We start from the raw sequence: 14,139 nt of genomic DNA on the forward strand, positions 1-14,139 counted from the left end.
ATGAGCCTGTACTATATAAACCACAATGAGCTGGCCAAGTATCAGCAGACCCTACAGCATATATATATTTCCACTTCCAGCTCTGCTGCTAGCTACCCATTGCTCTCTCATCGTTTCATCATCCTACATCGCTGGATTGAGCTCAGCTCTCTTCATATCTCGCCTCCCAAGCTAATTCCAACATGGCAATGCTAATTAGACTCTGGTAGTTTGACAATACGAAACTCGACTGAGGAGCAGATGAGTAATACTGCAGCCCCGGATATCTTGTTCGCCGATTCACTTTGCTGCTCGCGTAAGCACGCGTTCAGATTGTAGGTCTCGCAATGCGACGCGTTGTTTATTTGGCGCGCGCAAAGTGGGTTCTCGCCCTGTGGCTGAATATCCCGTTAGTGCCGCGTTCACATACGCGTCTAAAGTCCGGGCCTAGTGCTGCATGCCATTCTTTTAACTTTTGAGATATATGATTAAGTTAACTACATATCGTCATTTTGTATATCTAATAACTTGTTGCTTTTTTTCAACACAAGATACATCTTTAAATTAGTCACGGAGTGTTGTATAAAGTGTACGCGCGCCATGGTAACCAACCTACGCCATATCGACAGATATCGACTAATGAGAAAAGTTTATTATTACAAGACGGTCACATTTACAATAAGTGTACATGTTGGAAAGCCCACAAACATTAGCAGAATTGAAACCAAGATAAAGAATATAAACTGGAAATCATCATCAAGTGCTATACCTATATCAATCCAACCACATAATACAATACAAACCACTGAAATGTTGTTACATGATCGCCATCTTGATTATTCTGCAAACACGTCTATCACCATCACGCGCCACTCGGCACCGCAATGTCAACACCTTCGTCATCTAGCTCGCTGCCGCTTAATTCACCGATATCGCTTCCGCTTAGATGGGAATTATCAGAAGCGCCACCATTGTCGTCCAAGGACATATTCGAAAGCGAAGGATACTGCTGCAACAACACCAGTGGCAGCCAACTCGTTTGCCCGTTACTGGGTGAATTGCCGACTGACAGTAGATTCCCGCCGGCCGAAGCGTATGGTGTTTGTCCGTACTGCGACTGCTGCTGCATCATCTGCATAGTCGCCGCTTGCCGTTCGCGCTGCTCTTCTTCTATTAATGGCCGAATGCACTCCCGCCCGGCTTCACTTCTAAAATGTCGTCCCAAGGCGTCAGCACGCGCAAAGCGGCGACCACAGCCCCATGTGCCCTGACCGTCTGCCAGCTCGCCTTTGCACTCAAATTTCTTAATACCAGAGTGCAGACTCTCATGCCGCTTTCGATCATGCTGTCTCGCAAAAGCCTTCCCACAGACAGAGCACAGGTATGGCCGTTCGTCAGTATGTGTGCGCAAGTGCGATCGCAGGTTATATGCCCGAGTGAATCGTTTCGGACATAGAGGGCACCCATGTGTAGACGGATTCTTTGCCACACGCTTATCTCCACGGTTTTGCTGCGCCATAATGATGACTTGCTCCCTAGTGGTGGACACTGAGCCTCGACGTGATGACGTAGATGATACTGAAACACTTCTCCCGGTGCGCGTCGAGTTCCCAGATATAACGCTGCTGGCATCATCGTCCAATTCTGCTCCTTCATCCTCGAGATCTGACACAGCATCTGAGTATGGCGACGACATAGCTCGTGTGCTAGAATGTGAGCTGGATGGCCTACTCCGTGTCGGGCCCCCGGCTTTTGGCTGCCGCCCTCTGCCTGGAGACGGAGGGAAGAGATTATCTGCCGATGGCCACATATTAATACCGATACCGGTATTAGATTCAAGTGAACTGTGGTTAACATTACCGGTGACAGAGGACTCGGAATGCGATCGACGACGCTGTAGGCCAGACGGCGGAGAAAGTGTAGCTGAATCGGACAATGGCTGGGGTTGCTGTTCGTTGTATCCTGGCGTACGAGAGGGAGCGACTGATATAGTAACTTGTGGCAATGAGAACGACTGCGCGCTGTCGGAATTCGGGATGTAGCCTCCATTGAGATTACTACTAGGCGGCTCCGAGTACGCAGGCTCTGAAATTGTAAAGTTGACAAGGTCGTCCAGATCAAAATCCCCTGCATTGCGAATTAATGGCGACGCATCCGATTGAGAAGGATCGACATTGGGCTGGAAATAAGGTGATGCTGCTGCAGACGAGTAATCAGAGTGAATCGACGCAGACCTCATACGGTGATGAATGTAAGGTGAGCTGCTATAAATGTCGGATCCTGAACCATCCGTTGCGCCTACTCCATTCGTTCCAGGAATGATTAGAGTGTTTGGGATTCCAGAAACGAGTAGGTCGGTTAACAAGCCCGTGTCTTGGGACAGCTGATGTGTTGACTGAGCCATGGTCACAGAATTGTCGAATAGCGAAAAGTCCTGATTAATTAACTCTGACTTCGCTGGAGTGAATGACCTGCTTGATGCGCCAGAATTTCCATTCCAAATCTGAGTAAGATCTTCCGTTGACATCAAGCCACCGTCAAATCCGGCATTATAATCCTCTTGGGCAAGATGGTTAGCGCTCGGATCAAAGAACGACGGAGAATTGGCCAGCGAGGACGCGTCAACAAAGACTTCAGGTGAATCTATGGTCTGCGGATATGGAGATGACGACCGTGATTGGTGCGCTGATAGCTGGTAATCATAGCCCATCTGGTTGTTAATGGCAATATATGGCGAAGAGCCATTATTTGAGGATCCGTCCATTAATTCGGACGAGTCTGATCAATCCTATCCCCCCCCCCCTTGGGTGTATGTGGGCAATAGGTATTGTCGTATGTCGCAGAGAGACAGTTGGATTAACTGAGTGATCAGCTGTATATATGATGCATCCAAGATTGGCGATGGAGAGAGAAATCGTGGAGTAGCGTTGGCGACTTCACAAGCGATTGGGGGGACAATAATAATAAGGAAGGTTCAGCCGTTTACTCACTGGCAACTGACTTTTTACAAGCGGAAGTTTAATATAACTTTACTTTACGAATTGTAATTGGGGTTTGCTCATCGGCCCATCGCCTAACAAAAGAAAGGTTTAAATTGCCCGTGATCGATCTGTCATTGGTGAGGCAAACCAGCCCATTATTGTGATGTCGAGAACGGGTTGCAGTCATGTCGAGAACGTGTGGTCGCGTCATCCGACAAATTAGTGCAGTTATCGCGAGAACGTATATAACCAAAAACATTGATATAAGTTATAGCGAGTTATATGGCCAAATAGCGGGTTGGCCACTAAAAGGCATTTTATTCAATATTTAAGTTACCACATAATATTTAAATAATATGTCGTAAAAATTGATCGTGTCATTAAAGTGGTATCATATTGAGCTAGCTATCCAAAATCTTTCGGGCAACCCACCCCTCAATGCCGTAAAACCCATGCCACAAACCTTCAGAGTCTGCTGTGTATTCAGCTTTCTTAGACCATCTCTTTTCAATTTTAAATCCCATCTTCGATATGATATTTAGCACTTCCTCAAGTGTAAACTCAACGCGAGGGGATGATCCCCATTTTAAAGGGCCAGTGTTTAGCCATATTCCACCGGGAGGCAGTAGTTGATGAATCGCGTCGATATATGCAAGCATGTTCTCTGCGGTGTCAATAAAAAATAGAGTCGCTACTGCATCGTACATATGTTGTGATCCGGTTAGTCTCATGAAATCGCCGAAGGAATTGCTAATTCTGATCCTGTTCTCAGGTTCCACATCCGGAAATAGCACAGGTCGGAGTTGTTCCTTGCCAGATATTTGGTGTGAAAAATTGTGCACATAGGGATATACCGAGCAAGAATTTTTGGACTGTTCCAGTACAAAAATATTTCCTAGGTGCATGAGATGGGAATACTCATTTGCTTCTGTCCGACATCCTGCAAATTATGGTCAGTAACTACTGCAATTGACTAGGCGCCAGCAAATAGAAAGGACTACTGGAAAATTGAGGACGCACCCAGCTGTGATATCTCGTACGCGAGTCTCCCCACGCCGGCACCCGGCACGAGTACCCTCTTTTCGGCAATATCATTTCCGAATTCAGCTTGAAGTGCGTCCAATATAGGCGGGAAAGTAATGCTACGTTCACGGTCGCCGACCTCCGACCAATCGCGAACAAAATGTTTGAGCAGTTCGATCACTCTTACATTTCGCACTGCCCGAGAGTGAAGCAGCTCTGCTCTCGTCACGTTAAAGTCTCTTTCGGCTAGTTTGGCGATACGGGCAGTGATCTCGCCGTTGGCCGTTACAGCTTTGTCGACATCCTGCAGCCGGCGCGAATAACCCGTCGCTTTTACCAGTCGCTGGTGACGAGCTGACATGTGGGAAAACAACAGGCGGCGGCGAGCAGCAACCTGTTTCATCTCGGGGACGTAGTTCTGGAGACCGGCGACGGCGTCGAGCAGCGCGCGGCGTTCGTTTGTATCTGGCGGAGGCGTTAGCCTTGTGAGCGCACGGCACAATGCATTCCGCAGTATGGCAACCATGCCGACAAATAAAACAAGGAGTGCAAACCACTTGCTATACTTGGGCGGGGCATTATGCGACAGCACACCGTAGACCACAATGACAATGCTGGACCTAACTAAGGCCTTCTGGAGCAGCGGCTGCACGGATGGCGGTATGCCTGGAGCGCCACCAATGGTTAGTGGCATAAATCAGGATAAAGAAACCAGATTGCAAGTTATATGCGTTGAGATGCTTCGACGGAAGAGAAGTCCGGTGATGTAGAAACGGCTTATGGACGACAACCCCGCTCCAAATCATCACCCTAGCCCCGTCTTTTTGACGTCACAAACCGAACTGCTCTGTACCCAATGTTCGCTATCACCCGACTCACTTCGTCCGCCGCAGTGACTGAGCTTGAAACTGAAATATGGTCAAATAGATGCACTGAGCACTTTGATATATATTTTTTTACGGCTTAGCGTATAATGGGAGTTCGGTCACTGCTCTCAGTTGCTCTCGCGCCTCGCTACGTTCCACCAGTTCCTCCATCTCGTTTCCGCCCACGATTCCTACATTTTCGACATAGGAACCGTCATCCACCGCGAGCAAGTTTCTCTAGGTCGTCGAGCTCCTCATTTTACACGACTTACATTCCCAGTGGACGAACCACGGCGACAACAATCATGGTGTCGCTTATTCGATCGTTTTTGTCCAAGTCACGGCGCTCGATTGGACGCGCTATCGCATTCAAGTTCCCTTGGAATAAACGGCGGAAGAGAGTTCTTAATCTCCACGTTGAGTGGTAATTAGTACCTATTAGAACATTCAACGCTGGTGAAGGATTTGGATGAGAGAACTGAAACAACTCAGCGTGTTGATGTATGATGGCTGGTGTAGAATACTCTAACTTGTTCTGTCACTGCGCCTGTCACAAATAGTTCAAATTTGCTTTGTCTGTGATTACATTTGATTAAGTTATGGCTTTGAGATACCACGCATTGGAGATAGTTACGCCCAAGGTGTTGTCTCTGGCCATGCTGCGGACGATATTTTCGATCTGACAAATTCTAGTGTTTGTAAGGCTATATCTGGAGAATCCAATCTTGTGATGATATATCCAGTCTGTCCCTTTGTGCGGTGCATTAGATTAAGTTACTATTAATACAAACAGACCACAGCAATGATCAATGGGGTTATGACTCGATTTCAAGGATTATCTAGCGTTTAAAACTAATCAGAATATTACTACAACTAGAGTGTCTTCGTGAGTGCCATCATGATACTGGTTCCTGTTTTCTAAAGACGCCTGGCTAGTACAATGATGCTAGACCACTCGATCTGTAAAATTGTCTTTTCGGTCCACCCGGAGACCTTTTTTACTCGGTCGAACAATCGGTCAACAATATCGCCTTGTCCTCCGTCTCGTCTAGCAATTTCGCCAGGATTATCCTTGCGCCAATTATGAAAGCTCGACCACGTACGTACATAACTTTCGCTAGCGTCTAACGTCATCACTTTGGCTATCAATTGGCCCGAAATGTCTGATCCTCCTGCATTGTATTCAATGCGTTGGACGTCAGTGAATAAATCAGATGGTGGAACAAAATCTCGGTATTGATTCCGCAAAATCTTTCTTCCCGGTTCCCAGTATGGACCTTAATACGGCGTTAGGCTCGTAATCCACAAATTGCAACAGCACCACCCCCACCAGCACATCTTACCAAGATACTTATCGCCGTAGCTGAAGTCCAACATGATGTCGTTAACAATCTTATTACCAACATAGGAATGATCGCTATATCCAAAATACGTCAACGTTCCATCCGGTCGCAACGCCCTCGCACATTCCTTAAACCATTCATCGTGCTGAAACCAATGCGCGGCTTGCGACGCCGAGATAAAGTCAACCGATCCCGGCGTATGGATATACGAACTAATCTTCTCCGCGGGACTGACCACGAATTGCAAATTCGATTGGCTCTTTGCGGCTAATGCCTTGCGGGCTTGCTCAATCATGACGCTGGAAGGATCACTGCCTATCGTTTTGGTGAAGTAGGACGTGAGAGGATATGTTGCCGTGCCCGGTCCGCATCCTAAGTCGACAGCGAGATTGCGCCGGCCTATGTGGTAGTCGATAAGCTTTGTGTACAGCGCCGGTGGATAGCTTGGTCGAAAGTCGGAATAAGCCTTCGAGGAATATGTGTCATCTGAAAACGTTGTCATTGTTGCTGCAAATTGGCAATTATTATAACGGGCTGGGATGAGTACACTAATCGCATTGTCGGCGAAGTGTTAAATTTATATTGCCGATTTACATCTGACGGCCCTCAGACTAACGAGCCCAAAGCATCAAATGAATATATGACTCATAAGCTTGACGTATCTTACATACACCAAGGGGCGGGTATCTGTAGAATAGTCAATGGCAACTATGCGGCGCAGCAGAAGCAGTATCATCTATAAATGCAGAGCCGACTTTACCAGACACTTATCGTTCTTACGCAAATGAATTGCTACTTTAAGGTTCTATTGTCAACTATAAACAAAGATTTAACCATCGGAAGTTGAAAAATAGACGTATAAATAGTAGATGCGTTTGCGATGATTCCCGTTGGCAAGTTAACTTACGGGAGTGATTAATACGAGTCTATTTACGCGAACTCTATATTAGCGGCTGAACTAATGCTCAAACATAAGTGGGGTCGGGATCATTGGCATGTGGAAGAACAGACTGGAAATGCAATGGAAGTACTATAACACTGCCTTTTAATATCGAAACCCAAAGTAAAAACAATACACATTATGCAATAATTGTCGGTAGTAACTAGTCAAAAAATGGAAGCCTAGCACTGGCAAGGAAATTCCGTTAACTTATAGCTACTATTTCATACTGTCCCAAGAACTGTATAAAACCTAATATCCTCACTTTAAACCAATAATCCCATTGCAGAACTCCAAGCCAATCATATTCAGCACGATCGCGCATACAGCTGCAGGCGAACATGCGCCTTCGTATTATCAAATTATTTTCCTCATGACTCTAATTGCGTTAAGAAAGAGCCTAAGCAATGACTTCGCCGCTTCGGACCTGCTTTCCAGACTTCTTAATCTGGTTCAGGACATCATCGTAGGACACGTTATCATTGGTCTTGACGACGACTTTCTGGTCTTCAAGGGTAATCTTTATGTCGCTTACACCTATCCATAATATTAGAGCACGACCACTGCAAATTATGTAGCAAGAACATACCTTCAAGTTTGCTGAGCACGCGATTTACGGCGCCGGAGCAACCAGAGCACGACATTGCAACGTTGAACTGATACTCGTGCGAACTCATATTTCAAATTGTAATACCAAATGCGCACTAAGAACAAGTATACTTCTCAAAATATGAGCCAAAGATGCTAAGGAACGGAGGGCAATTTATATTTGCTTGTTTCTTTCGTCAGGATGACTTTGTCAACTGTGATTTATAATGCGTTGTTGACAGAAAGTTCCTGGGGCAAGGGTTATGTCGTTCCGAGGAGATTCGCGGGGGCAGAATCCGCGCGTCGATGGCACAATCCTTGGCAAAGGAAACAATAATAATGTCGATGGGCTCGACTAATTCAGGTACCTTAGTTTACAACATTGATACTTACTAATAAATAAATAAATAAGCCGCTAATTCTCCGAAATACTTCATCAAAGGAGAGAAAATCAAGATCGTTAATTAACTTTAATCGTATAATCAAATTGGGGCATTGCATAATCCTATCTACAAACTTATAATGCACAACAAATCCATATTCCCAAATTTACTAACTCCATCCGCCGACCACTCAAACATTGGCATAATATATACATAAACCGAAGAATCCCTTATTACAGTAACCTTCCAACACCCTTACACACTCTGCAAGTGGTCAAGCTACCTAACATGCCACCTAACGTGGTACCAAGTCCAAATTGATCCACCACGCCCCGGCCTTTGCATGCGCCGCACAGAACCCCACCCATACTCGGATCACCAGGATACACGACCCTTGCCGGTGCCGGAGCGCAGCAGTAAGCAGATGGATTTGGATAATACCACTGCGAACTCGCAGCTGGTTGGAGAGTATGTACGTTCGGCGACTGCGGAGCCGCAAAACGTTCAAAACATCTTCGACAAGGATGCCCAGTGGAGTATTTATAACCTGTGTTCCCGCATTTTTCACAAACATATCCAGTTGGATAAAGCAATTTCCCGTCAGCTGCTGGAGTGTAGTTACGATATGGGGGTTGCTGAGGACGAGGTGGCAATGGAGGCCCGTAATTCTGGTCTTGGTAATCCACAGGCATCGACTGATTCTGCGGCCGCGAATTCGATGGTACCGACTGCGGCTTCTGACTTTGCCTCTGTTGCGGTCGAGTATTCTGAGGTAGAGGAGGCGGACTCTGCTGCGGCCTATTCATTTCAAACGAGTTCGTGCTATCGGCTTCAAGTGAATACGGAGGTGGTGGCTCCTCCGGTACGCCTTCCGGATTCGTCGGCATCGTATTCGTTGTAGCTGACCTTGTATAACTCGATGGCCTTGATGACATTGAGTTCGGATAAGAATAATCGCCTAATTACGCAGCTCGAATGAATCGCCGATATAAAATGCAATTGGGGAAAAGGAGAACCTGAGTCGGTTGACGTACAAAATGCCGCAGCTGCGACGTCATTCGCAAACCCTAACCTCCACGAGTAATGCAATGTATAGATTCCATCCAAAGACATGCCTTTCTAAAGTAAAGAATATGCACAAAATCTGTACCAAAATTAAAAAAGCAAAAGTAAACATGACGGAAAATGCAAAAAGCATCTGCAGATACCTGCCGAAGAGTATTAACATGTCAACCTAAACTAATACCTGGCGAAATGAACAAACACAATCTCAAATGCCAAACATATAAACATCTAAACGATCCCCTTTGGTAGAGGTACTCGATGATCTTCGGACTTCCGCCGAATACCATCGCAGACTGCCTCCGCACTAGCAACACATCCTTCTAACAGCACGAGACCGTCCCACATCCAGCTTCCCGTGACCCAGACATTGTGCCGCCCTTGTCTTTTCCGCATCTTGTCGACAGCGCTAACGAGTCCGTTTGTCCTGACGACTCTTTCAAAAACACTTTCGGAGACAACTTTGTCCTTTGCGATTCTGCCTCCATAGTCTTCGCCACAGTCACCATTCAGTGGAGCGGGACTGGTCGTTTGGTAAACACCCGGGAACAGAACATGAGTCGTCTCGGTACCGGTGCTAGCCTTTAGTAGGTTAAGGTCTCGAATATCGTCAGATTCGAGGAAATCGAGCACCCTGTCATCTGTATGGACGACAACCCTCACTGCATTCGCCTTCACATACCGAAGCACCGGCATTAGCGGACTATGAAGTTCAGCAATCCTAGAAGGAGCAGTCGCTAAGATGACATGTGCGAAATGATGATAATCATCCTCAACAGTTCGAATTGTCCAAGTAGTTCCTTCCGAAAGCATTGCCTTGACGGCCACGCCGAGATGAATGTTCTCTTTCGGTAACGGTGCTATGAGAGCCGCAACCGCTGATCTACTATTGTCAGATAATAAGTAATGGGGCTTTCCAAATGTCTTTCTCTTGTAATCAATAACATCCGCCGCAGGAGCGTTTAGTATGGTCTCTGCGTCGCAAGTGGACATCGCTGAAAACAGCGATACAACGAATTTGTCCATAAACCACGCCGGAATGTGCCATCGTCGGAGAAATTCCTGCAACGACTCAATCTCTCTATTACCATCCTCGACAGAACTTTCGTCATCGGTATTCAACGTTCCGTACTTTTTTTGTGCTTCTTCACTTCCGAACCTCTTCTTGAGCTGTGCTGCTGGCGGCGAAATAACCTCATTCTCAAACGAAACACCACCTTTCGGGGTTGAAAAGGCCGCTATTATTGTGAAATATATATACCAAAAAGCAACTGCGACCAAATCCCACCTCCACCTTAGACTGTCCTGTAGCGACGGTCGGCCTCCACGTCGAAAAGCACCGGCACGTCCGCCATACAAGAAGTACGTCTTGGCATCACCAGATTTTTCTTCCAGTTCGGAAAACGAGTACGTGAACTTCGCGTCGTGAAATTCAAGTCCGAGGGATTTGTAGAGCCGGATGATACGCTGGTAATACCCACCTGCGAACGAGCGCATGGGCACGTCTATCCGCCTGGAGACGCCGTCTGCGTCTGTTGCTGTAACTGACGACGAGTCGAATCCGATATTAGAATTCTAACATATACGCATCAATATATAACGCTAAAAATAGATATCTGATCTCCTACCTCGTCAAATAAATGTACTTTATATTGAACCCGTGAGTTACTGGCTGTAGCTAAATAATAAGCACTGGCAAGACCCGCAAGACCAGTACCCACAACCGCAACTTTAACCACGCGAGCAGAAGTCATCGCACCTTGCGACGACTCACTTGATTCGGCTGAGATAGTTGACCCGCTGTCCGACATTTTCTGAGCCAAAGAGTTTGTAATAATGCGGAAAATACAAGCCAAAAGAAGCGGTAACTGAGTGACCGAAATAAAATATATGTTGGAATGTAAAACTATATCCGCATTATTGCGCAACTATTTGTCCGAAATTCCTGATATTCAAGCAGTACGTGCTCAATACGTGCATTTCGCGTAGAATATACGAATCTCGAGGCTTTTTGGCTCGAAGTGTAGGTTGTTTGCAGATAGACAGAACTTTATTAGCAGCATGTCGGCTGATACGAGAATATCCCTGATCTGATAATTACAACTAAAACCTTATTTGGCAAGGCTGAAGAGCGAAGGCATCGCTTTCCCCGACGAGTCACTTGAGTGTATAGTACTGTGTCCCGCAATATTCCGAGTGTTAGAACAGAACTTGCAGCAACGAGTACTTAACAACAGGAAATGGCGTACTTAATCAACAACATACAATGTATCATCGTCGGAATACATACAAATACATGAATCGAGGTAACAACTACTTTACACAGAACCAAAACGGTACATCAGTAGCATTGCACAAACAATACTCAATACAAAATAACACAAAACTTAAATTCACAAGCTGTTAAACGAATATTTTTCAACCATTTCCCTCCGACTGCCACTCAAAAAAATCATACACTGCCCAAAATCTATCCGTTGCTCTCGGCGCCTCGAAGTGCCTGCTCCAATGCACCCATCATTCTAGTCTGCTGCTCAACCAGCGTCCGGAGCAAGCTGGTCTGGGCAGCCTGCTCGGTTAACATCTGTCTCTCAAAATTACCTCCGCTGCGAGCCCGACGCCTACTAGTAGTAGCCGCACCAAGTAGTTCTGCTTCAGCTTCGTCCAGTTCTTCCTCTGACCCACTAACATCGTGCATTGCGTCTGCAAGAGTACGCAGTAAAGTCTCCGCGCGATTCCTTTTTTTGCGACCACTCGCGGGAGTAGCCTGACTTCCTGCAGTAGACGTGCGTGTGCGCCTGCGTTTGTGGGCAGACGCCGCGGTGCGTGAAAGATTTGGAGAATCAGATTCAGAAACATCACTACCATCTTCCTCACCGTTACGACGGGACGGTCGAGTTCCGTTACGGCGGAGGAGAGACTGTGGCATTAATATCGCGACAGTATTGTACACTGACTTACTCAACCAGGTCTAAATTCGTTAGCGGTTTGCGTAAAATAAATCCAGCATATCTCGGTAACGCACCCTGTTCTTTCCAAGAACCCGGCGATGGTCAGAGGGACTCATATCCCACCATGGTTTCTTATTCGTTGTGATGGCTGTGCCAATGGCAGATCGTTCACGATTGATACGGTCCTCCTCGTAGTCGGTGATAAATTTATAGCTAGACACAAGCCCGTACAGTTTGTCGTATACAGCCTTTGGCGGTCGTCGGATGTTCTGGTCTGCTACTTCACTGTCATCGGCGGCATGAGGCTGTTGCTGCTGATGTTGTTCCTGTCGTGCACAGAATGCGGTGTATGTATCCTCAACCAGATCGTCAAGTGGGAGAAACTCCGCATCGCTCCCTCGAGCAGACCTGACATCATGGTGTGCTTGAAGCAAGGCAATCAACTCCTCGTCACTCCAGTGCTTAAGCTTGTTGGTGGTGGGAGGGGGCATGGGACTCGGATCTTGCATCATATAGGTTGGCGCGGCCGCGGACATGAACGAAGTAGAAGATGGGCCGCCCGAGAGTGAATCGGCAGACATCCACGAATATCGAGAATCCGCACCGTTTGCTCCACCAGCATTTCCTCCCCTCTGTTCATCGCCATACGGGTAACTGTTCGCATTTGGGTTGGCAGCAGCAGCGGCTAAAGCAGCAATGTCGTGTGCGCTGGCAGGGGCGGTGGTCTTAAAGATATTGTGTGTTCGAATGAGGTGACGAATCAAGTTCTTCGTACCCTGGATATATTTGTACTGCGCGTTGCACTTTCCTCCACTCCCACTTGCATCGTCCTGACTGCCCACTGAGCCGGCTGGTCTATCGCCAGATGTATTCACCCCGACTACTTCCCGCATAAAATCTGTCGACCGGCGCGGACGGTGCTGGCTGTGTATACCTCCATTAACATCGACATCTTCTTCTTCTTCCTCCTCCTCGTCGTCGTCCTCAACCGCGTCTTTCCGTCTGTTTTTACCCTTGCCGCTGCCCGGCGAAGCACTAGGTAGTTGGCAGACGGCGTACATGATACCATCCTGACCAGGGATCTTGGAGAAGTAATTCCACACCCAGGACTGCTGTGTCTTCTTCTTGCCTGAGCCGCTACCGCCGTCATTAGCCACCATTGCCGCAGCGGACGATGCGCTCCGTTGCTGTTGCTGGGACGGAACGCTCGATGAGCTGTACTGGGCCTGGGCGGTCGGAGGCGGCGGCTGGTGATGTAGTGGGTGGGTGAGAATCGGAATGTGCTGTTGCGGCTGTTGCTGGTGAAGAGGCAGCTGCTGATGATGCTGGACGGCTTGGATCTGCTGCACCGATTGTGTCTGCGGCTGTTGGGGGGGTGCAAGTTGGTGCGGATGCTGCTGAAGATGCGGATGTTGCGGTTGCGCCTGCTGCGGCTGCGGAGGATGGTTGAGCAGCTGGTGGTGCAGGTGCGGACGCGAGTAGCTCATCGCGTCGTGTCTTGATTTGTTTGTTTGGCCTGCGTTGAGCAATTGACTTTCGCGACCGCGATGCGATGCGATGGTCCGATGTTAGGTCACAGGCCTGAGGAAGGGCTTGGGTCGGGTCGGGTGTTGGGAAGAGGATCCACTTTTGGGCGGTGAACTCTTCTTGTGTTTCGATCCCGCCACTGGGTTGGGTGAAGATATCAAGGGCAGGATGGGAGATAGCAAGTCTAACCCTAACCGCGTCTGCACTGAGCTTAACACTCATTCAGCCATCACTTTAGCACACCTTCTTGATATTTCTAGCAATTCGTACCCACCCCACGTCTTTAGGCAAGACGGAGATGTCGCTACCAATTTCTATTACGATCATTGCAACAAGTATAATGTAAAACAACATCTAATATATTTGCTCTTTGTTTACGCGAAATCAATGACTTGTGATAACGACTGGCCTCGTACCCAAAACTCCTGGGTTCATGAGCTGTGATAGGTTGGGTGAGTTGCATGATCCATACAAACCCGAGCCAGAAACTTAGTCA

At 47.4% G+C, this 14,139-nt stretch overlaps 7 protein-coding genes across 7 annotated transcripts; all 7 read right to left on the reverse strand.

The window, feature by feature from the left end:
* Positions 1-611: 611 nt before the first annotated feature.
* On the reverse strand, positions 612-3,042 carry V1513DRAFT_442381 (uncharacterized protein). Its single transcript, XM_066897657.1, has one exon. It carries the CDS (start codon positions 2,741-2,743, stop codon positions 842-844), a length of 1,902 nt encoding a protein of 633 aa, XP_066754339.1. The 5' UTR covers positions 2,744-3,042; the 3' UTR covers positions 612-841.
* A 189-nt stretch (positions 3,043-3,231) lies between these two features.
* Positions 3,232-4,799, reverse strand: V1513DRAFT_484217 (N2227-like protein-domain-containing protein). Its single transcript, XM_066900438.1, has 3 exons — positions 4,538-4,799; positions 3,981-4,448; positions 3,232-3,900 (listed from the first exon to the last, which is right to left on the reverse strand). The coding sequence occupies exons 1-3, from the start codon at positions 4,560-4,562 to the stop codon at positions 3,362-3,364; spliced, it is 1,032 nt and encodes a 343-aa protein (XP_066754340.1). The 5' UTR covers positions 4,563-4,799; the 3' UTR covers positions 3,232-3,361.
* A 787-nt stretch (positions 4,800-5,586) lies between these two features.
* Positions 5,587-7,087, reverse strand: V1513DRAFT_442387 (S-adenosyl-L-methionine-dependent methyltransferase). Its single transcript, XM_066897658.1, has 2 exons — positions 6,193-7,087; positions 5,587-6,126 (listed from the first exon to the last, which is right to left on the reverse strand). The coding sequence occupies exons 1-2, from the start codon at positions 6,692-6,694 to the stop codon at positions 5,768-5,770; spliced, it is 861 nt and encodes a 286-aa protein (XP_066754341.1). The 5' UTR covers positions 6,695-7,087; the 3' UTR covers positions 5,587-5,767.
* A 12-nt stretch (positions 7,088-7,099) lies between these two features.
* V1513DRAFT_24521 (uncharacterized protein) lies at positions 7,100-7,946 on the reverse strand. The gene is made up of 2 exons (XM_066894454.1): positions 7,722-7,946; positions 7,100-7,669 (listed from the first exon to the last, which is right to left on the reverse strand). Exons 1-2 carry the CDS (start codon positions 7,807-7,809, stop codon positions 7,533-7,535), a joined length of 225 nt encoding a protein of 74 aa, XP_066754342.1. The 5' UTR covers positions 7,810-7,946; the 3' UTR covers positions 7,100-7,532.
* Positions 7,947-8,336: 390 nt separating this feature from the next.
* V1513DRAFT_457928 (uncharacterized protein) lies at positions 8,337-8,990 on the reverse strand (the record flags this gene model as incomplete). Its single annotated transcript, XM_066899656.1, has 1 exon — positions 8,337-8,990. The coding sequence occupies one exon, from the start codon at positions 8,988-8,990 to the stop codon at positions 8,337-8,339; it is 654 nt and encodes a 217-aa protein (XP_066754343.1).
* A 227-nt stretch (positions 8,991-9,217) lies between these two features.
* Positions 9,218-11,227, reverse strand: V1513DRAFT_24628 (uncharacterized protein). The gene is made up of 2 exons (XM_066894462.1): positions 10,794-11,227; positions 9,218-10,740 (listed from the first exon to the last, which is right to left on the reverse strand). The coding sequence occupies exons 1-2, from the start codon at positions 10,974-10,976 to the stop codon at positions 9,397-9,399; spliced, it is 1,527 nt and encodes a 508-aa protein (XP_066754344.1). The 5' UTR covers positions 10,977-11,227; the 3' UTR covers positions 9,218-9,396.
* A 4-nt stretch (positions 11,228-11,231) lies between these two features.
* Positions 11,232-13,771, reverse strand: V1513DRAFT_442391 (uncharacterized protein). The gene is made up of 2 exons (XM_066897659.1): positions 12,191-13,771; positions 11,232-12,136 (listed from the first exon to the last, which is right to left on the reverse strand). Exons 1-2 carry the CDS (start codon positions 13,601-13,603, stop codon positions 11,636-11,638), a joined length of 1,914 nt encoding a protein of 637 aa, XP_066754345.1. The 5' UTR covers positions 13,604-13,771; the 3' UTR covers positions 11,232-11,635.
* Between the last annotated feature and the right edge of the window lie 368 nt (positions 13,772-14,139).

This window comes from Lipomyces chichibuensis (assembly GCF_038497645.1).
Source record: "Lipomyces chichibuensis strain CBS 12929 unplaced genomic scaffold V1513scaffold_10, whole genome shotgun sequence".
Lineage (NCBI taxonomy): Eukaryota > Fungi > Ascomycota > Lipomycetes > Lipomycetales > Lipomycetaceae > Lipomyces > Lipomyces chichibuensis.

Excerpts from the sequence above, each read along its gene's own strand:
- V1513DRAFT_442391 (XM_066897659.1), bottom strand. The coding sequence starts at position 13,603 with ATGAGCTACTCGCGTCCGCACCTGCACCACCAGCTGCTCAACCATCCT. Across the intron at positions 12,137-12,190 it reads GGGTTCTTGGAAAGAACAGG|ACCTGGTTGAGTAAGTCAGT; the intron begins GTGCGTTACCGA and ends TAACGAATTTAG.
- V1513DRAFT_24521 (XM_066894454.1), bottom strand. The coding sequence starts at position 7,809 with ATGAGTTCGCACGAGTATCAGTTCAACGTTGCAATGTCGTGCTCTGGT. Across the intron at positions 7,670-7,721 it reads CGTGCTCAGCAAACTTGAAG|GTGTAAGCGACATAAAGATT; the intron begins GTATGTTCTTGC and ends TATTATGGATAG.
- V1513DRAFT_484217 (XM_066900438.1), bottom strand. The coding sequence starts at position 4,562 with ATGCCCCGCCCAAGTATAGCAAGTG. Across the intron at positions 4,449-4,537 it reads CCGCCCAAGTATAGCAAGTG|ATACAAACGAACGCCGCGCG; the intron begins GTTTGCACTCCT and ends CGCCTCCGCCAG. Across the intron at positions 3,901-3,980 it reads GTACGAGATATCACAGCTGG|GATGTCGGACAGAAGCAAAT; the intron begins GTGCGTCCTCAA and ends CATAATTTGCAG.
- V1513DRAFT_442381 (XM_066897657.1), bottom strand. The coding sequence starts at position 2,743 with ATGGACGGATCCTCAAATAATGGCTCTTCGCCATATATTGCCATTAAC.
- V1513DRAFT_442387 (XM_066897658.1), bottom strand. The coding sequence starts at position 6,694 with ATGACAACGTTTTCAGATGACACATATTCCTCGAAGGCTTATTCCGAC. Across the intron at positions 6,127-6,192 it reads CTACGGCGATAAGTATCTTG|GTCCATACTGGGAACCGGGA; the intron begins GTAAGATGTGCT and ends CGCCGTATTAAG.
- V1513DRAFT_24628 (XM_066894462.1), bottom strand. The coding sequence starts at position 10,976 with ATGTCGGACAGCGGGTCAACTATCTCAGCCGAATCAAGTGAGTCGTCG. Across the intron at positions 10,741-10,793 it reads AAGTACATTTATTTGACGAG|AATTCTAATATCGGATTCGA; the intron begins GTAGGAGATCAG and ends CGTATATGTTAG.